This window comes from Chamaea fasciata, unplaced genomic scaffold (assembly GCF_029207755.1).
Source record: "Chamaea fasciata isolate MVZ Bird 193981 ecotype frontalis unplaced genomic scaffold, bChaFas1.0.hap1 SCAF_5, whole genome shotgun sequence".
In the NCBI taxonomy this organism is placed as follows: Eukaryota; Metazoa; Chordata; class Aves; order Passeriformes; family Sylviidae; genus Chamaea; species Chamaea fasciata.
The window spans coordinates 67,101,178-67,122,708 of NW_027094090.1; the positions used below are offsets into that span (position 1 = coordinate 67,101,178).

The following is a 21,531-nucleotide window of genomic DNA, read 5'->3' on the forward strand; positions in this document are numbered from 1 at the left end:
TGACATGGGCATACTTTTCAGATGAAAAACTTGTTAAAAAAGCTCCTGTCAATCCTTCCATGTCCTTAAACTACCTGCCTGCCTCTTCCTTTCTTCTTCAGATGCTAGTTTTTAATCCCCTGATAAGTTTGCTACTTTTTATTGCTTCTGACATAAGTCTGATACTTTAAGTATAAGATGATGGGTGATGACTAACAGGATAAAACTGAACGTTGGTTTGCTTAGCAGCACCCCAGTCACCACACATCCTCAGAGAAAGCACAGAGATAAATTTGATAAAGGAGATCAGCAGTGAAAGATGGGAATGAGGTGGTGCAAACCAGGGTACAGCACTGCTGAGATCAAGGGATGACCAAACAGTGCAATTAAAACAATACAAAGATGCTGAAACTCGCACTTTGGGGCTTTGTTTGGTTTTAGGAGAATTGATGGAAGTATTTTTTTGTTTTCCATCAGAATCTCTCATTGGACATCTGGAGTTTTAAACATAAAACACTTAAGTGACAACAAGCAATAAAGGGTTGTGCCAAGGTTTAGTTTAATTCTATATTCTGGCTTTTTTCTCGCTAGTTTTTAGCAAGTAGGAAGGCTTAGCCTAATTTGTTGTACCACTAAAGTTTAAGCATAATAGGCATTAAACAAATATCAATAGTACTTCAGTGATGTTTCTTAGCCAAATGTTACTGTGTTAAGAGCTTGAATTGGCAATTGCATTCAGGAAAAAGTGAAATGAAGTAATTACCTTATTTTGCAAAGATTTAGCTGTGTGTTTAATTTTCTGCCTTTTGTGCAGCGCGTTTGTGGATTTTATAGAATTTAACGTTTACAGTACGAGAAGAGAATACAAATAAAAGCAAATATGTGTGAGCAGCGATAAATTAATGGATAATAATCCTGCCAAAACAAACAAACAAAAAAATATTGAGGGGGGAAAAAAGTGATTAAGGAAATGAAAGCCTGTGGAAATCCAGGTCTTTCAGCAGCAAACATTATCCCAACAGCCTGGGGCAGTACATACCTGAGAAGTCTCACTGATTTCTTCTAGTCTTCCTGTCCTGAGCTGCTCCTCTGCCTCATTTATCTCCTTTTATTCAGAGGCTGAAGCACAGTAGTCTGGTGAGTCTGGACCCCTCTGACTCTTCCATATGTGAAATGTAGAAACGTGAATATAAACAGCAGCCAGGTGCCTGGGATTTGTGTATATCTTTGCAGCCCAGCTGAACATTCAGAGATCTCCTGTTCTCCTCTGCTCAAGCCTGCTGAGAACAGCAGAATGCTGACCAAAATCATGCGTGCCGTGCTGACACTTGGCAGTCCCAAGGTAGATAAAGCCATTCTCAAATTTGCACTCTGTGGCCCAGGTTATGCCTGGCATTCTCCCTGCTCTCATTCCCCTCCAGAGTGCTGGTGAGTTATCCCAGGAGCAGCCTCTGGGGTATTCCTGCAGGCCAGTGAATGCAGGCAGACCATAAATCTGCTCTCTAGTCTGAGTTTGGAGACCTTTCACAGCAGCTGAGAGCATTGGGGCAGAAAAAGTGCAGTGCCAGGAGCCTGGGCAGCAGGAAAATGCCTTTTGGTTCCATGGGGCATTAAACTTCTGCAGGATTTCTTTGCTGAACATCCCAAACTTCTGGTTTCCCTCTTCCCCAGCAAAGCTGATGCAAGGTTGGAATGCCCCTGGACTGTTTCTCTGTCAAAAGGGACTCTCAGCTTCCTGCTGTCCCTAAAATGCTGCTGCATATATTTGTGTTCCCTCTGGTGCCAAATGAAATGCGAAGAAGAGAGAAAGAAATACTCCCTCAAATAATTTTTAAGCCAAACAAGTATACATGGCAATATGCAGTCTAAGCACATTTTGGACAAAGATTTTTTTTTTTTTTTTTTGCCTTGATGAAATTTATCCTTTTTTAAACATTTTCTCACCATGTATGCATGTATTGCTTGAGCCCTCACATTTAACTCCAAGATAGGAGAGAGAAATTGAGAAAGGGAGGGCAAAAATACGGCAATGACAACAAAAGGGAAAACACCCAGAATGTCTGTTAAAATTATCTGAGAATATATAAATGCAGATGAAAAGAGCCGAGAAAAAATAATCCTCTAAAGAACAGGGGCAGGCATTATAGAACAGGTTTCTCTTATTAAAACTAGTGCAGCCAAACTCGAAGGAAAATTGGGGAAAATGCAATCTAAATAAGTAAAAGGAAAAAAAAACCTTTAAGAAATCTGTGTTTACTCTGGCACGCGACTGGCCCACACTGCTTTTGACATATTAGGAAGGTTTTTGGCTGGGAGCTCCTAAAAGCACTTAAAAAGGCATATGTTTCTTTTCAGATTATAAAGGGCTTGGAATGCTTTCTTTAAACAGAATTCCTATAAATTTATTTTTTTTTTAAATTTGTGTGCTCATTTTGGAACAATTTCCTTAACTCCATTCCTCAGACCATTTGAAATAATTATTTTACTGACTATTTTTGCCAATTGTGTGGCCTTAGCTATCTATATCCCCTTTCCAGAAGATGATTCCAATGCCACCAATTCCAATCTGGTAAGTCCTTGCTGTTGTTTAGTCTTGCTGTTTTCAAAGTCCTTTTGAAAATTGATTGTGGAGACTCGTGAAGGTAGGGAATTTAAATATATCCAGCAGAAGTTAGAACGTTATAAAAATTGGTTTTTGACTGCTATGTCTTGTCAATTCATTTTACTGCCTGTTTTAGAGGAGAAGTTTCCAAAAAGGTGCTGCATGTGATGTTTAGGTTAACAAATTTCACCATGCTGGAAAAAGGGCTTGGTGACTTTTAACCTGCAGGTATTTGTGGGAGATCTCTTTTAATCAAAGATTTTTATCTGGTGGTTTTTGTCTTACTGTGTGAAGTCGGTACTGTCCTCCTCTCAGGTTGATTGATGACTAATTAATTAACGCTTGCATTTCAGACACGTGCATTGATTTGGCTGGACGATGTTGGTGGGGTTGGGGCTTTTTGTTTGGTGTTTTTTTCTTAATTTTGGGGGTTTTTTTAATCATTCCCTCTTGGTGGGGGAATATAGCTTTTCTTCTGACACCACTGATGCCAGTGTTGGTACTCTGGGGTTGAGCTGTCTGTATGAAAAGGAAAAGTGTTTACTTCTGGCTTAGCACGAAGCCATAGCAAAGAATTCTGCTCAGCAAGGGCAGAACGCAAACCAGCTCTGGAACTCAGTTCACTGAATTAGCAGGAAACATTTTATTTCCCCCTCAAATATGCGAATAAATCCTCCTTCTTGTCGGGTTGAATCAGGATGAAAACTTACTCCCAGAGTTTAGGAGCAGGGGTGCTATTTCCTGGATAAAATTTATTGAGACTTAGGAAATTTTAGAGCAGCAGTGGAGGAAAGCAAGAGCCATCCTTCTAAAGCAGCAACAACTGGGATGGCTGACAGACATTGTAATTAAAAAGATTCATGCTGCTCTTGGAAGTCAGTCATCTGATTAAAGCTCTCGTGAAGTTTTAGAAAACACATTGCGAACTTCAGGAATTGCTGAAACAATACTCCTATGCTTAAAAAAAAAAATTAAAAAGCTTGTGGTGTGGTGCCTTTGCACTGTAACTCCTTAAAGAAGTAGAAAAAGAGAAGCAGGAGGTGGTAAGTGATTGTGAACTACTCTCTGCACACAGGAGTTGGTCTTGTGTCTCTTTGGCTGTTCTGTGTTAGTGTGACTCAGTGTTTAACAACTACGAGTTGTGGTGTATTTAAAAAAACTTCAGTAGGGCACCTCTCAAAAATTACTGGCTTTTATTCAATAAAAAGCAGATTCAGTTGGTCTCCTGGTGAGGAAACCAGGTATGTTCGTGTCATGTTCTGACTTGCAGGGTTCAAAGAGGGAAATGGAGCAGATTTGAAGGTCAGAGGGCTCACAATTTGTTTGGAGTTTAATTGGGTTGTGGGTATCTGCCTCGATACAGTGAGGACACTGCTGGCTGAAACCAGGCTGGAATGATGTTTGTGACTGAAGAAAGATGTATTGGAACTGTTCTGCTATCAAGAAATGTGTTGTGCTATCAAGAAATATGCACCTTGTGATTTGAGCTTCCATTCTGCATCTGTTTTCTGAGACATCTTTTGCATCATTTAGAATGTCTATAAAAACACTTGTGTCATTTGTTGGTAGAGTTTAAAAAAACAAACAAAAAACCAACCAAACAAAAAAAACCTAGCCAAGCAAGAGTTGCCATCTCAGGAAAGTCTGGAAATGTCACAGCTTTGAGGATGAGGAGGAATTGTTATTTTACCTAAATAGCTGTTTCATAGAAGCAGGGGAATAAGAATGTTAAATGAGTAATCTGCTTGATTCCACTTTGTTCTTTGTGTCTTAATGGAAAAAAAAAAATTCACAGGGTAAAATGAAGTTATTAAAATATTAAAAAACAATTAGAAGGGGAAGATGGGATGCTGAGTATGGAGTTGTGAAGTCAAAACTCTTCTACATTATAGATCAAACCCTGGAGCTCTGGCTGCTCAGTGGGCTGTGCTCTCCTCTTGGTCTCTTTGCTCTTTTTGGGTTTTGTGTGTTTTGTTTTGTTGCTGCTTTTCCAGTTTCCATCCTTACCCCTTTTCATGTGTACACTGCTATTGAGGAACCCATATCTGAGTGTTCAGCACGGGTTGCATCCTCTGAATAAATGGGTGAGATAAGGGAGACAAAAATGTGTGAGTTGTGTTTTGGAATGGACTGAAAGAAGAGATGACAGTTAAAGAAAAGTTATTCCATCAGGCAGGGACTGCACAAGAGTGGAAGAGACTGGAAAGAAGCTGGGATTAAAATATCTTCCTGTAAAACTCAGGTTCTCACTTCATATTTGGATTTTTTTTTCTACCTGTGAGCATCTATTTCCCAATGAGGTTTATTTTGTAGCCATGAGGTCGAGGGCTGCAAAGGCTGGGGTATGATACAGCCAGGAGTTTTTGTGTGCATGTGGGTCATGCACAGATGTGTGTGCTGTGCACAGAGGTGATTGAATGCAGACAGAATTGTTCTAGCTGCCCAGAGCTCTTGATTTGTTTCCTGTTGCAATTTAACTGTTTTAGGGTTAAAGCTCCCACAGAAACTCCCACATCCCTGGTTTCCCAAGACACCTCTAACTTCCTGATGTACAAGAATCTATCTACAGAAAACACCATGGGCAGCGACTGTTTTACAACTCTGAAAGTGCCATAACCCTTTTCCAATAAGCTGCCCGGTTTGCTTTAGGCTCTGAGTATTCCTTCTCCAAAGTTTCTCATAACTTTTCCAACAACGTTTTCCTCAGTGACTGAGGTTAGAATTCAATCAGTTGCCCTCAATGAGCTGATGGAGCAGAGGGTGGTGAGGGAAGAGAAAGGAATCCTGGATTATGTCAGTGATTTCTTTCCTTCTCTCTGTAAAAGTAGAAAAAAACGATGCCTGAGTGATGCTTTGAGGAATAATTGCTGTGTGAGTTTCACATGTGACCAGCCACTGGTCACCCAGGGCACAATACGGTGCTCTGAGCCTTCCCCATGTCCCTGAACAAAACCTCTCCCATGTCTCTGTTTCTCCTTAGCTGCAAGACCTGCTTGATGTGATCCCTGAATGATGAGCATTGAAACTAGATACAGAAGAGTGCAGTAAATAATTCCTTCCCTTTTGCATCAGCCAGGAACTGTGAATGGCTGTGGTGTAGTTCAAGTTTACGTTTAACACCACACAGACATTCTGCCTGTTTCTCTGCAATCTGTCTTCCTGTAGTAATAATTCCTATAAATCTTTGGGCCTTTTTTATCAAGTCTAGGGTTGCGAACTTGGACTGTGAAGCCCTTTCAGTTTTGGGATGAACATTTATCCTAAACCCCAAACTTCCTATTTTTATGCTCACTGCAGTGTCGTTGTCGCTGCCTTTAAGAAATATGCCAGAATGTTAGAACGTACTCATAAACAAATGCTTGAGGTTGGCTTCAGCGGTTTTTATGGGTTACTTTTGCAGTGTTACTGCAAAAATAACTGGAAAACTATTGAACTTACACAAATGGAGGGCAGTTTGTATTAGATGCAATTTTTTTTCTTCTCTTTTTTTTGTACTAATGAACTTGCTGAGACTTAATTTAAATTTACAAACGGAGTAAGCTCATGTATAACCCTGCTCAAAGAACAGGCTTGTGTGTTAATGCAATCAGAAAAAATTGGAGCTGGTTTGAGGGGAATTAAAGTCAGCCTGCATCAGAGGCTGTGACTGATAGGAAGGCTCTCTGCTTGTTATCCCTGCAATTATGCATTAGGCCAGAGATAACATACATTTAGGAATAAAACTATAGGCTGCCTAAGATAGGAAGCTGAGAGGAAAATGCTTCTGTCACTTTGCTGGCAACTGCAAATGGCACGAGCCTGGCCAGTGTCACAGCGTGGTGATAACATAATGAGGGGAAGAGCAAGGTTTACAGCACCTTCCAGGGAAGGCAGCTCTGTTGGCTGTTCATGATTTTTAGAGCAGGGAAATCTTCCTTCTGTAGTTCTGATGGTTCTGCTCCCCCTTCCTTGTCCTTCTTACAGGAAGGAAATCCTGCTGTGCACTAGTTAAATGTAAGGAGAGGTCTCTTGTGTTTATATGTGAGCTTCTAATGGGATGTCACCTTTGGGACTGATTTGTTAAAGCTCAAATAGGACTCTGTGAGAAGGAGGGTGGGATTTGTGTTTGCCTGTCAGCTCTTGCGCCAGCCAGGGGTTGTGTCTGCCTGTGGAAAAGGAGCTTGCCTTTCAGGGAGTGTGGCTGCTTTCTTACTTGGTCATTATGGGAGTATCCTCTACAGCAGGAGATTTTTGTATTAAAAAAAAAAAAGTTGTTTTAAATGGTTTTTCTGGCATTTTTCAGAGACTGACACAATAGGTGTGGATGTGACTATTATGATTCTATACGCTGGCATAATAAACTTCAGCAATTTTTGCATCAGAGAATTTTAGAGTCACCACACGCAGCAGGCTCAATTTTTCTCGTGTGAAATCAGAACGCGCTGGAGAGCAAAGTGGCAGGTGGGGAGAAGCAAGGATGGCTTTCCTGGGTGAGCAAGAACACTGCACAAAACCTTTTTGGTTCTGTTGCATCACTGCCCTCTCACCCTCCCGTGTGCCAGCTCCCAGCTGGTGAGTGAGCAGAGAGGAATGAGAGATGCCAACCTCGGGGGTGAGGGACAGAGAGCACACCGAGCTAATTATCTCTGATAGGTTTATTACCCTGGGCCTGGTGCCAGCCCTGCTGCAGCTGGGGGAGCTCGCACAGCCACAGGGTTTGAGGGATGAGGGATTGTTCCGCAAGGAATGACTGACAGAAGCTGCAAGAAGCACTCCGGGGCGGCTGGGAAGGGACTGGAGTCAGGATGAGAAGAAAGGAAATTGTGCCAAGGAATCCTTGAGGGCTCCTTCCAGAAAGATTGTGAGTCACCGTGTGATTCTGAGGAAGCTGAATAGAATGGAATTTAGGCTCAGCGTTTCCCAAAGTTCTCAGAAACCCTCTTTCTGACAGGGCGATACTCTAGCTGCAGAGATGCACGGGGTGGAAGGATAAGCATTGGGTTTGAGAGGGAGGCGCTCAACTTGTGTGCTGGTCCTGCTATTGGCAAGCTGTGTGGCCTTGGATAAATTGCCACCTCCATTTTCCCATCACACCATGACAAGAAATGCTGTAGAAAACACTGTAAGGAAAGAAGGAATTCCCTAGCAGTCAATTCCAAGATAGTAGCCACTAACTAAAAAAGAAATGTAAAAAGTAGGCGGGGCTTTTTTGTTTTTTTTTGGTTTTTTTAACAGTTGTCGTTTCCTAGGCTTTGTGAAAGTGGTAAAGCAGACACTGACATATGTATTAGTAGCAGGAACAAAATTGTTGGCTTCAGACTCCCAACCAAATCCCAGCTTCTCTTTGTGCTTGTTGCTGTTTGCCATCTCTTTATGGGATCTGAGATCTCTTGTGGCTGTGCCCCCTGTTGTTTTTTGTTTTTTTTTTTTTCTTTTTAAATCCATAATCCTTGCCTAGTAATTCTCCTTGTTCCAGTACACATTCTGACAGACCTGTCCCTTGTCCATTTCCCTCCTGTCTCCCTTCCGTAGTGGTTTCATGGTCCCCACCTGTCTTCTCATTTGACCTTGGTGCTCTGCTGACTCAGCTTCCTGACCTCTGCTCCTCTTCATTTTACTCTTGAATTCCCTTTCTTTTCCTAAACCTGGACTCTGTAACCTGAATAATTAAGTAATTTATGCCAGTGCACATTCAATCTCCCTGGTTTTTAGCTTCATTCTCTACACATTGGTCTCTTAGTCTGAGCCTTTTGCTTTTGAGATCAATGTTCTTCCCAGTGATGTCCGAACACCAGCAGTAGACATGGACACTCATATGGACCTGCAGTAGGACTGTAAATTGTGTAAAATGCTAAGAATGATAAACTGTTACACTAAATAATCCAACTCCCTGAAGAGTAACGTGAAATTTATAGGTTGTATGCTTCTGTGTAAGTTAATTTAAAATTTTAGCCGTGTGCTTTGGTTCTGATTGAAGGCAAGTTTACTGAGCTAGTCCAAACATTAAACCATTTATCCATTTTTGTAGACAACTCTGATTACAGCTTTCCCCTTCTTTATGTGTAGGCTTTCTAAATCTTAACAAGCGTGTTAGTTTGGGGTTTTTTTTTTTCCAGGTGGTAATTATTCTTGTTTATCAAACCTCAGGTTCAGTGTAGTTTTTGTGTGTGTTTTGTTTGGATTTTTTACTGCTTTTTTTTCCTGTTTAGGAAAGATAGAAAAAATGTGGAGGCAGGTTAAATAAGAGTATTTTAAGTAGTGATGTTTTCACTGCAGTCTAATTCCTGTCACCGGAAAAGCAAGTCTCTTAAAAGCAGTGGGAATTTTCAAAATGGCAGGTCATTTTTTGTGTTGTCCCTTTTGATACAAGTATCCTTGTTCTTCTGCAAGTCTTCGGGATGTTTGACTTGTGTTCATGAGCTCTTCAGAATCTTTTAATGACATTAGGAAGGAAATCAGCATCTAGAAAATCTAGCAAGTCAGTCGAGCATATTACGCATCACCTTTAGGTTCCTTTATGTATAGTTTCTATGATGCCTTAAGTTTTAGTTTTCATGTTTTTTAAGACTCTGTGGTGCTCAGGGGTGCAGCTCTGAGCTCACAGTCAGTGTCACTCAGCTCTGCACACAGCAGGGACACAAAACAAATCCTTCTCCTGCTGCACACCAAGGACAACTCAGCCCCAACAGCACAAACAAGGGTGGGCTGGAGGGAGGGACAAGCAGGATGGGACCTCACAGCCTGGAGCTGGAACTGGACAATTCAACCCCAAGATGCAAATGGACCAAAACTTGTAAAAATGAGACCTTGTGACTATTTGTCCATTTTGTGACCATTTTGGGTCCACTTTGGGTGTAGCCCTGGTCAGGCTCTTGTCCTGCCCAAGGACCTGTACCCTAAAAGCCTTTCAATAAATTCCTATTTATTCTCTGGCTCTGTCCAGTCTGTTTCAACCTTTCCAAGGCATCACCACTGTACCGCATCCTTGGGTTTTCAGTCAGGCAAGGTTGCCACTGACTCCCCCAAAGTTTGACTGTCACCAAAACCCGTCCACTAATTCAGTGCGTGCCTTTGACAAACAATTCTTGGAAGGTGAGGCTTTGCTGATGTGCACAAAGTCATTGACTCTAAAGGCAATGCTCCATGTGCTCCTTCAAACTAGAAAAAACCCCCAAGAACTTCTCACAGCTCCCTTAGAAGTAAAATAATGGATGTGCCTCTTGCCAAGGGACAGAACTGCCACAGGGGAGGAACGTTTTGTGTGTTGGTCAGAGTTTTGACTGGCTGTTCCTCTCGAGGACAATTCCTATTTTCTCTTACGCTTTCTAACTCCTAAAACATCAGGGTCTGTATGTCACAGCAGCTCCTCAGTCCTCCTGGCTGAATGACAGACAGCCTCAAAGCAGGATGAGACCATTCTTGGGTTTCACGTTCAAGAAATGCTGGACAATATATAATTTTGTAATAGATAATGTTTATAACATATTATTATATATATTATACATAATATATATATTACAAATCTATTATATGTACAATTATATTTATATTACAATTATATATAATAGATTTGTAATATATAATTGATGTTGTCTATGACCTCATGGAATGAAATTTCTTTTCCTGCTTGTACAACTTCCGTGAGGAGTCTGTACTTAGCAAAGATATTTCTTGATCAGGAATATGATGTCGGGAGACCGCTGGTTAGGGAAAGACTTCCAGGAAGCAGCAGGAAATATCCATCACTGTCTTTGCAGCGTGTTGCATTTCTGGCAGGTGCTGGAAGGTTGGCTCAGCAGGTGATCTCCTGAAGACACCCTCCTCAGCAAGTTCTGTCTCACCTAAGCCTGGGTGAGGGAGCTGGACCATTTTTGGACCAGCAGCATTTTCCTGACCTTTTGCTGCAACCTTAGCAGCTGGTGGTGATCTCTGGGACGCCAAGGGATGTCTATTTTGCTCGGTGGAGACACTTTAATTGTGTGTAGCTGTAAGGTTTGATGCTTGGTGCTCACAGTGAGCTCACCCATGCAGAGTTTGAACGCTGAGCAGGCAGAGGAGCACCTTTGAGAGCTGTTACCTCCCTGGGGCTGCTGCTGGCCCAGCTCCTTTCCAGCCTCTCCAGCAGGGGTGTCAGCACCTTTCCCCACTGTGCTAAATTTGGTTATGACACGTGTGAGATGCCCAGCTCCCACAGCAGCAGCTCTGCAGAGTGGAAATGGGCTGTGTTGGCAAGTGTGCAGCTGGTTTTCAGGCTGTCCTGACAAACTTGCACTGGTGGAGAGCGTGGGGTTTGGGAATTCATCATCCTCTGCCGGTTTGCCTTTGTCTGTTGCTTGTAAAATTTATATTTAGGTGGCTTATATTAGGAACTGAGGCAAGCGTCCTTTGCATATGGTTATCTTCATCTGGTGTGTTGAAATGTTTTTCTACTTAGCAATAAATGTGCTTAATCTTTTGCTACGACTCTTTGATCTGAAGCATGGTGAATGCTTTTTATGTGGATGTTTTAAAATGTTTCAGTTCTATTACGTGCCCTCAAAATGTAAAACCTCACAGAAAAGCGGAACTTGCATGTAATTTTATTATTATTATTTTTATCCGTTGAAAAGCACTTACAGTGCTGTTATCCTTGTGTGGCCTTATTGTCTGAGTCACTTTTAAACAAGAATCCCTGTTTAGATGAGATTATGCAGGCAAACGTGGTCACAATAGAAATTTTTTTTTAAAGATCCAGTTGCGTTAATTGTTTCTCAATCTAAACTTGTATTTGAAAACAAACAAACAAAGCTTCTCCTCCTTATGGTCAAGGTAATGCCTGAATCTGTACAAAAGGCACATCAGTGCCCTTCAGGAGCAGTTGGCTGAGATGAAAAATGTGAATTGAAATAACATCAGAGGGATTTCAAAAGCAGTGGCTGAATCACGACAGTGACAAAGGAAGGTCCCAAACACACACAGCATTGGTGGCAGGTATTGGGGCATTTAATTGTTAAGGATTGTTTTGCTGTAGGACAAGCAAACCTGCTGCTTCTGCTCTTTAAAATCACTGCTGCCCTTGCGACAAGGGGAAGGAAATAGAGGAATTCCAGCTTCCCACTTGTGTGAAACGCCTCAGGTGCCTCCCGAGTCCGAGAGCCTAACAGGGCATTTGCTTGTGCAAATACTGAATAATCATGTGCAGCTCTGTGGTGATACTGGAGTTTCATCTGGGGTTTTCTGTAAAATCCAGGGCTGTGTGTCCAAGCAGGGAGAGCAGGAGGAAAAAGCTGGAATCTACGTGGAGATGTCTGGGCTGGATGTGCAGCTGTGGTTTACAACTTACGTTGCATTGATAGGGACCAGCAAAAATCTGATAAATCTCCTTTCACCCAAACAACTTTTGTATGCTGATTGTTGTAAGTCATGAACTGTGATATATTCTTCCCTTATTCAACCTGAAGCAAGCTGTAGCTGTGAATCAAGTCACTGGCTCTTTTATAGGTCTTATTTAATATTTTCAATGTATCCTACTTCTCATTTTACAATTACACAATTTTTATCCATCTCAGGGGTGTGATGTTTTCCTCCTGACATAAATAAATTCTTGTTTATGGCAATTCATATCCCAGCATTGCCCTTTACTTACTCAAATTAAGTGTTTACTACATTTTATGTGCTTAAAATTACATTCCAGTTTCAGCCTTCTTTTTTTAATATTGGATATAAATATTTATGTCCGGATCAACTTGATCTCCAGTTTCATTGTCCCTAGGATAAAACCAGCTCTGCTGCTTTTTTATTTTCCTTTTGACACACCAGGCTGTTGCCTGCAAGTATTTGACAGCTCATAGGGGAAAAAGGAAGAAGCAGCTGAAGCAGAGTTGAGTGTTTTAGCCTTTCAGAGGCCATGAATATGATAATGTTGGAGCATTTTTGATGGGTTTTTTTTTCCTGTATTGAAATCTTATGGAGTGAAAGAAAAAGAAGAGGAAAAAAAATAAATGCTGAAATGCATTTGTAACTTTCAGAAGGTCTGATTCTGCTAAATTTGGAGCTTGCACTTAGCAGTCCTTGTACAGAGGATATGGCAATATTGAGGGACAGAGAAGTACAAAGAGCAGGAGCTAATCCAGGGAAAATGCAGTGTGGTGTTTGAGAGAAGTAACTGCTGATACAACCCTGGAAATACTTCTGGTAAACAGCTCTTGAAATAAATTCACTCCTGGCTAAACATTTCCCTTTGGAAATGTTTACCTTTGCTTTCACATTTCAATATATATTGAAAAAGGAGACTGAGACAGATCTCAGTTTGTGTTCAGGTTGCTGCTCGTGGGTTTCCTTCAGTTCCTCTTGGTTACCCAGGTCATTTTCCATGGTACACAGCTAGCACTGCTGGGCTCTGATGGGAATTTAAGGAGTGTGTTTAAAACAGAGTTTTCTCTGGTTCATTCCCTCCTTCCATCACCCAGACCTGAACCAGACACATCTGCCAGTTTGTGTGTCCACTGCTGCTCTTTAATTAAACGCGCAGAGAAAAGTTTTGCTGGATGCAAACAATTGTTAAATGAATAATTTCCCAAGTGGGATTTTCCTATCACTGGTTCTCCAGTATGTCTTGGATTTTGGTGTTTTTTTTTTTTGTTTTTTTTTTTTTTTTTTTTTTTTTTTTAATGCTTCTATTGATTGAAGCAGAATTTATGAAGAGTGTGGTTCTACCTTTGCTGGGCTCCACTTCTGAGCTTTTCCTGTGGTTGAGGGTTGTGGATGTTTCTGGGTGATGCTCGTAGCAAGTCACAGCACATCTCTCCCTGGGGAAGCTGTGGAATTGTCAGACCAGGTCTGGCTATTTTCCCTGCCATTCCCAGTCTTTTCCAAAAGCCCCCAGTGGTGCTGGCACGGGAGTTCAGGGGAGATGCACCGGGCTGGAGCTGCTCCCTTGCCTTGCCTGCAGACACGGCAGCATGTGCAGCCTCTCCCCGTCTCACTGGGGTGGGCAGCAGCTCCTCTCAGCAGCACTGCAGGAGACGAGGCTGTTCTGCCTCTGGAGCGGAGCAGGTGAGGCCTTGCACTGCTCTCCCCTGGGCACGTTTCAGCTTTGATCAGGGCAGTGTTCAAACCCCTCTCTCCGATCGATGCCTCTGGATGTGAGGGCAGATCCGGGCTCAGCTCAGTGACAGCCACAGCTCTGCTGCCTCTGGCTACAGGAGCTGATGTGCCTTCACTGTTCCAGCCCACAAGGCAAACTGGGCTCTGCAGAGCCTTTGACCTTTTGAAAGCATGAAAATCCATAGGGAGCTGAAAATTATTCCTTTTTTCATTGAACTGCTTAAAATAAAGTGGCCTATGACCTCTCGAAAGTATGTCTGACCCCGTGGGAGTAGGGAGGGACCAAGTGAACTAGACCACAGCAGGACCCAGAGGTGAGCACAAATTCCAAGTTTTAGGCAGATTCCATAGATCAGACTGTATTTTAAAGCAGGAGGTGATGATTTCAGGCCTCTAGTGTCGCTTTCTGCTGGTCAGATAAATTCGTGCTGGAACTGCTTTATCAAGAAAATGGAAGATGTTTATAATGTACTGGTAAGAACAATCTCACTTCTAACTGAAAGCTGTTAAAGGATGATATAACCTGAAAAAACATAGATTGCTGTTCCCTCCATATACTCCCCTACTGCTCCACGAATTTACACTGAGAATGAAAATGTATTCCTTAACTCTGTGTAAATTCTAGCAGGTTATGCTTGCCTGTATTGAAAGGCTGTGACTTTTTCTAAGTTCTCGCTATTTCCTGATGATGATAATTGTTTCTTTCTCCTGAAAACGCTCATTGGCATCATGTTTGAAGGATGGCCACTGGAGGTAGAGAAAGCTTTTGATTTTGCTGTCACTAGCACAGCAGAGAAGTTAATATGGACTCCTATTAGCCACGTTATCCAAGAGCTGTGCCCTGATGCTTGTGTCCAGTTGACCTTGGCTGTGATCTGGAAGCCACCCTGAGGAACTGTTGCTCTCCAATGTGTAATAAGTTTGATAAGCTTGACCTTCATTCCTTGATCCCAAGTTCCTGCCTTTGCTTTTGGCTGTGCTGACACTGATTGTCCCATAGCCCCTAGTTCTCTGATAAATACGCTTAAGCCTGCCCTGCTGCAGCAAAACTGGAAATATGCGGGCTGATCTCAGTGGATGAGTGTGGCTTGAGCAGCTTGCAGACAAAATATTGTGTTTCCTCTGCTGTTTGGCTGCTCCTGACGTGTCTCTCCATCTCCTCTCCATGGAACCTGCTGGAGCCCTGCACTGCACACAAGTGATTATGTGCTTATTCTCTTCTGCTGTCAGTAAATACGCTTTAATTGGACTGTGGAGCGAGGGGCTGATTGTGAGCTTTGAGTCTGCTTTATTTACTTGCCATGTTAAAACCTGTTATTTTAGATCCCCTGGTCTGATGGAGAAAAGCAAGGTCTGAAAGCTTGTAAGCAAATCCAGATCTTGCTTGCTGAGACACAGATAAGAACGTATCCTGCCACGTCATCCACGAGTGAGTAAAGGGCTGATGATTATTGTAAAGCAAACACTGAGCAGAAAATGGCTCCTAGAATAATGCACAGAAAAAGAACTGGGTAAATTTTAAAAAGCCCTCATGTTATGCCTGGCCATCCAGGATTGCGCAACAATTTGTTCAGACATTCAATGTGAAGGAAATAAATTGTCCCCACTTCAGGATATTTGCCATTTTCTTTACAATGGTGAAATACTGTATGCATCCCCTAAATGTTTTGGAATCTAATCTCATCATGTCCATCAGATGACCATGCTTGAGGTATTTATTGATGAGGCTGGATAAATCTGAGCTGAAGAGAACACCGCTTGTCATGGAGTGAGTAAAATCCTGGGCATGGTGCCAGGCTCTCAGGGACAGTTCTGCCTTGATGGCACAGAGTGATTTATACTTGTCTTTGCTTCCATCATTGAGGGCTAGAACAGGGAGAAGCAGGAGGAAAGCAAAACACTGTGCTCTCACATGGATGCTGTTTACTTAGAAATCAAAAATCTGCTCATTGCCTCATTGTTTTCTCTAAAAAGAAAAAAAAAAAAAAGAAAAACTCCTGGCTTTATTTTAGATTAGAGTCTGTGGTATTTCACAGATAGGATGGTTGTTGAGTCTTTCTCAACCTAAATAATTTCTTTTTTGTTGAAATACTCATAATCCTGTGACAACAAAAGTAATTTGTTAAATGATCTTACCCTGAACTGCTGATAAATGGGCTGAGTTCTTAGTAGGTTTTTCCCTGCTACTTGGTGCTGGTTTGTTTCAGTGAGCAAAAGTTCATTTTCCAGTCTGCGTTCAGTGAATGGGAGAAGTCTCTCTAAGCTTTATGTGTTGGTCAGCTTCCACCTTTCAGCAGCCTTTTATGACTCTCAGTAAAACCTTTTGTTTTGATAGCTTATTAAAATGAAGTTCTGCACCGGGGAGCTGAATGAGCGACTTGTGCAAGGAGCAGCAGTTTCCCCCCTATTCCCTGTAGCCTCACAGGAAAAAAGCATTCCCGGACTCGAGTTGAGTCAGGAGACAGGAGTGACTCATTCTTTGTACTCTTCCCCTCTGACATTACTTCAAGAGCAGGCAGGAGGCTTAGTCTGACGCGTTACTGGTGTATAAAAATGCAGAAAGTTTACATTGACTCCAGAGGAGAACAAGGATTTGGAACCCAGGTCCATTGGGGATTAATAATTAGATAAACTGCAGCCAGCTGAGGAAATCCCCTGAGCTGAAAATAATTGCAGACTGCGGGGAGGATGAAGGAGAGGTACAAACCTGTCTTGTCGTTGATCTCCCTTTGGTTTTTGACTTTGGTTGCTCCTGGAGGCACAGCTCTGAGTTAGATTAAGGCTTTTCTGGAGGGGTGGGGGTGCCTGAAAACCAGAACTTTGGGGTTCAAACTACAGACATTTCAATCCTTTTTGCTTCGTGGCCAACTTTCTGCTGGCATAGAGGGGAAGGAAAGGAACCAGTGAATTTTGAGTATCTGGTTTTTTAGGGTCAGCGGTCCTTGACTTTTTCATAGAGGAAAAAATTGTTTGGGTTGGAAGGGACCTTAAAGATCCTCTAGTTCCAGTGTCCCTGTGATGGACAGGGACATTTTCCACCAGACTTTGGTTGCTCAAAGGCTTGTCCAGCCTGGCCTTTCAGTTTGGTTTAAGGGGCTGTAATTGTAAGTGAAGCTGAAGATTAGTGGCTTGTTGTTGTAATTAAATCTGAGGAAAAAGGTTCAAGGTTGTCAGCTGAGATGTTCTCCCCGAGATGGTAATGTAGGAGCCGCCAAACTCAGACATGTGAAAATGCACTTTTATCTCAAATGGCTGATTCTGTTGGTAAGAACGTTTGGCTTCATGTGCATTGTGGACTTAGATCCGAATGAATTTGGGAAACAAAATCTGATTGTGACTGGTAGAACTCTTTACAGGGAATTTTCTACTTCTGCATCCCTTCACATGGGAGAATTCTTCCCAAGAGCAGGCCTTTAACTCCCTCTCAGTAGGTTTTTCATTAGGCTGGTCATCAAAGCCACATCTTGTAAGCCAGACACACCAGAGATCCCTGCCAATCACATTAGTGCATTATCCATGTGATAATGCTGGTCATATGTGTATGAACTTTGCATTTCCGAAAGCAAAACTGGATTCTGTGCTTCCCTGAATCTTTCAGGGTGATGTCATGTGTTGTAAAAGTGGTCTTCTTGCTAAAGAAGTATTTTCTTTTGGGGTTTAGTAACTATGAAAGAATATTCAGCAAAAATCCTTCATCTCAGAATGGCAAAAAGATTTAAAAGAGTGACACGAAGCTGAGGTGGCAATCTCAGCCAGAAATTAAGAGGAAGGGAGGCAGATAATTTCGGTGTTGGTTTGCTCATTTGTGATATAGCCCTTTATCCAAACCGTGTATCTTTAATTCTGTTTCCACGCTGCAGTTAAGCAAGAGAAACTGGAAATCTGTGAAGGGGCATTGAGAGCCCTGCTTTAGTCTTGGTCGTGTGGGTTCACAATTGCTGACAATTCAGCACCAGACTTGTGGCACTTGGTTATGTTCGTGATGCCCTTCAGCAGCTTTATTTCAAGGAGCTTTTAGTGGAGAGTCACACACAAGGACTCGAAAGGAGATGGCTGGACCCCCCCCCAAGGCATTTCAGCCTCTCTCCAAGGAAAACAGACCTAGCAGCATGGTCTAGATACTGTCCCTATTTTCATCAATTCCCCAGCCACCCTGGATCCAGATATAAGTGTCCCAGATAGCTGGAAAAAATGGATCCCTCTAAGGCCTCAGAAACCTTGCTGGAACAGAATCCTCTCAGTCTTTCTAATAAACTTCCTGACTGGGGAACTTCCTTAGCAGAACGAGTTGTGCTCACAGGCAGCAGCAACAGGTGCCAGCTCTGGTCACACGGGGTCTGGTGACGAATCCTGTCCTGTTTGAACAAGGAACCTGCTTCCCTTTCAGCCCTGACGCTGCTGTGGAGAGGAGGCACAGCACGAGTTTGGCATTTTGGTTTGCCAGCTGTGCAGGGGTCGTACTGGAACCCATTCTGTTGGTTTCCTACCTTCTTTTCTTGTGTTAGAGCCGGGGGATGCAGTTCTCTGTTGTGTTTAGACTCAGTTGTTTATTAATTCTTATCTAAAGCACAGATTGCATTCCCTCAGTATTAGCAAGGAAGGGGAATTTCTCAGGGCCCAGGAACTAGCCTGGGATGAGCTCTGTGGCATCTAGGTCAATCTCTAGTGTTGTCTGGGTGCTGACTCTTCGTGTTAGAAAATATCCTGCTGGTTTTGCATTAGTTTTTGGCAATTCTCAGATTTTCCAGGAAGACAGTTCAGCAAAACTAGCCTGAAAGCTGGTAAAAAAAATAACTCAAAGTATTTTTTTTTAGCTGGCTAATCTATCACAGGATGCCATTAGAATCCAGACACTGGTGCATTTGCAAATGGAGATATTTTTCTCTGTGCCCGTGCTTCTGTAAAATTTTGCCGTTAAATTTATCTTTTGTTGATAAGGTCTCTTTTATGGGCTGCTGTCGGTTGCTACTCATTTCCTGAGGATGTTAAAGTACTCTAGCGCAACTTGGAATTGCAGTTGTGAATTTCTTAAGGTGGGTAAACAAATCTGCTGTGTTACCTGATGTGTGATTGGGTCTACTTGGCTTCCAGTTGGCCTCTGTGCCCTCTGTGTCAGCAGATGGGGATTGGCATAGGCCCCTTTCTGGGTCACTGAACTTCTGGGAAACCTCACATTTAAAACAGGACAGCAATATGGGAACGTATCCCACAGGATTAAGAAGGTCCTATAAAGCTTCTTCAAGTCACCACATTCATTTCTCGCACTTTACCCAAGTTCAATCTCTTTGAAAATATCGATGGAGCCGCTTTTTATTTTTTATTTTTTTTATGGCCTAAAAGTCTGATCAGAACCTTTCTTGTTATATCATTCCCATTTTCACAGCTTGTCTAAGAATAGAACTGTCATGTGAAAACAATCATCCGGTCGCAGCTAATAAGGAAATGAGTGATGTGTTTGCTTTCACTCCGGAGTCAGGTACTCGGAGTCAGGACAGAGATCAGTTCCTGTCTGACACTTGTTGAAGAGAACAGTTTTAGCAATGCCAGGAGAAGGTCACAGGACCCACATAAATATCATCTGCGAGGGATTATAATATTCTGCACTCGTAAATTATAAGTGTGTGTATCATGACAATGCCTTTGTCATTTTAGTAATAGTTAATACAGTGATTCTATGAAAAGCAGTTCAGTTCTAATAGGAACACTAATTATACACTTCTGAAAAGGCTCTGATAGTACATAGGACAAAGGAGTTCTAGAATGGTTATAAAAATCCTTGAGTTGAAACTTTCCGGTGAGTGACTCAGGCTGATAGGCCTAATTCAACCAGCACAAATAAATCCGGTAAAAATATATGTGACCTAAATTATGTGAATAGCACGGTGGGCTCTGAGAAGGCTCTGTGTGTTATCACTGAGAGACGCTTTTTAAAAGGCTCATTTGAAACTGGAGAAGTAAACATTTCTATATTTCTCTTCAAATAAAATTGTCATTATCAGATATTTATCTGATAAACCATTAGTAGTAAAATTATGCACTTGTTTCTTGGAAGAACTTTTGTGGAAAAGTGAAGGAAGCTGCATTTATTAATATTTATCTGATTTTTTTTAAAAGCAGCATTGAACTATATCAAATAACAGAGCAAGATAATGTGTAAAAATGGATTTTGGAATTGTTAGCAATTGTGAATCTATTCGCTGTTTTTTCATTATGTTGATGCTCTGGGATGTTCTATGTCCTTTCATTACTGATTGGGACATTTTGTGGTTGGCAAAATGTGAGTTCTGCCCGTGGATCAGCGTTTGCTGTTGTGGATGTGCCTGTGAGGGCACTGAAATTCTTCGAGAATCGAAGGAGCAGCTTGAATTTCAGCGGGCTAGGGCTGATTCCAGAAGCATTTTGTGGATCCTGCTGAGAATATCTTCAATAGAGATTGAAGGGAGGCTTGTCTGCTCTGCTCTCCTGAGTGCAGCACAGAGGGTTTGCCTCAGCAGTGTGGAGCGTGCACAGACTGATCTGTGAGTGCCATCCCTGCCACCAGACTGCCCAGAAATTATTTAAAGCACCAAAGCTGCCCCAGAGCCTGGCCCAACCCTGTTGTGCAGAGAAGAAAAGCTGATCCCTGCCCCAAATCTCTCAGTGCAGTGCTTGGAGGAAGCAGTCCTGTGTGACTCGAGCGGTTTTCTCTGAGTGCTGGGCTCCTCCTCGCAAATGTGAGCAGAGGATTTATCTGCCAATGCAAGCTGTTATCTGAGCCAGCTTATCTGGGTATCAAGAGCTATCTCGAAGCCAGAGACACATATCAAAGCAAGTGGCAGATATCATAGCAATTACTGCTTTACAAGCTTACTTTTAAGAATGTGTGAGGTTACAGAATGTTTTCACTTTCTTAAGCTGGGTAAATTTACCGAAACACAAGGAGAGGGTCTAGGATTACTCTGTCACAGCACTGTATCTGTCAGTGTGAAACTGAAGATAACCTTTTTCAAAGGTACATTTCTGATAGGCCACAACTGGAAGAAGAGATGTCTTGTTGCTTCTTGCACGTCTAGAAGTGCAATAAAGTACCATTGCCTCTAAACAAAGCATTTGAGAATATAAAAATATCACTGGAATTTTTTTTTTTTTTTTTGCTGTATAAAAGTAGCTCTGAACTATGATAGCTGTGAATCTAATACCTGTATCTAATGAATATAAAAAAAAAATCAGAAGATGACCAAGTAAATTTAAAACAACCTAAAACAACCAACCAAAAAAAAAAAAAATCCCATAAAATGGGACTTTGCCATCCTTACAGACCTTTTGCCTCTGCCTGGAATAAATATCATGGCTCTGTTACATTGCTGGCAAGTGTTTAGAACCTGGGTGTTTAGGCCCATTCTGGCTCACTGCGGATTAGAAGGGAAGAAAATGCCCCCTATAATTAACCAGACCATTTTCTGTAACATTTCTGCTCCCATTCTGTGTTTAGGTTCTCCTTGTGCCCAAACCTCCTTGGTTTTTTGTGATTGAATGTTTGGGAACTGTCATACCTTAAACCGATTCAGCACCAAGGGTCATTGGATGTAGACACAGTATTTTGAAATGAACTTTTGAGTCGTTGGTTTGAGACTGTTATGGGTTATGTTTGTTAATTTACAAAAAGTTTCCAAGTTTGTGGTGTAGGAATGAAAAGTAAATCAGGGAACTGGACTAGGTTGGGAGAAGGAACAATGAGCTTAAGGGCTCTATTCTCTCATTGCCTTTAGATACTCTACAGGTGGATAACAAATCTACACTGGAGGAACCACAGTTTTTAAAGAACTGTGGGTTATGATCACTTTGTTTATTTAAAAAAAGAAAAAAAAAAACCCAAAAAAGAAAAAAGCTTTTAAACTAACAATTTG

General features: G+C 42.0%; 1 protein-coding gene across 1 annotated transcript in view; it reads left to right on the forward strand.

Annotated features, from left to right (window-relative positions):
• Positions 1–21,531, forward strand: part of CACNA1C (calcium voltage-gated channel subunit alpha1 C) — a 449,625-nt gene that overhangs the window by 70,938 nt on the left and 357,156 nt on the right. The window contains exon 4 of the mRNA XM_066184282.1: positions 2,443–2,548. Within this exon, the coding sequence (XP_066040379.1) occupies positions 2,443–2,548 (106 nt within the window). The remainder of the gene's footprint in view (positions 1–2,442; positions 2,549–21,531) is intronic.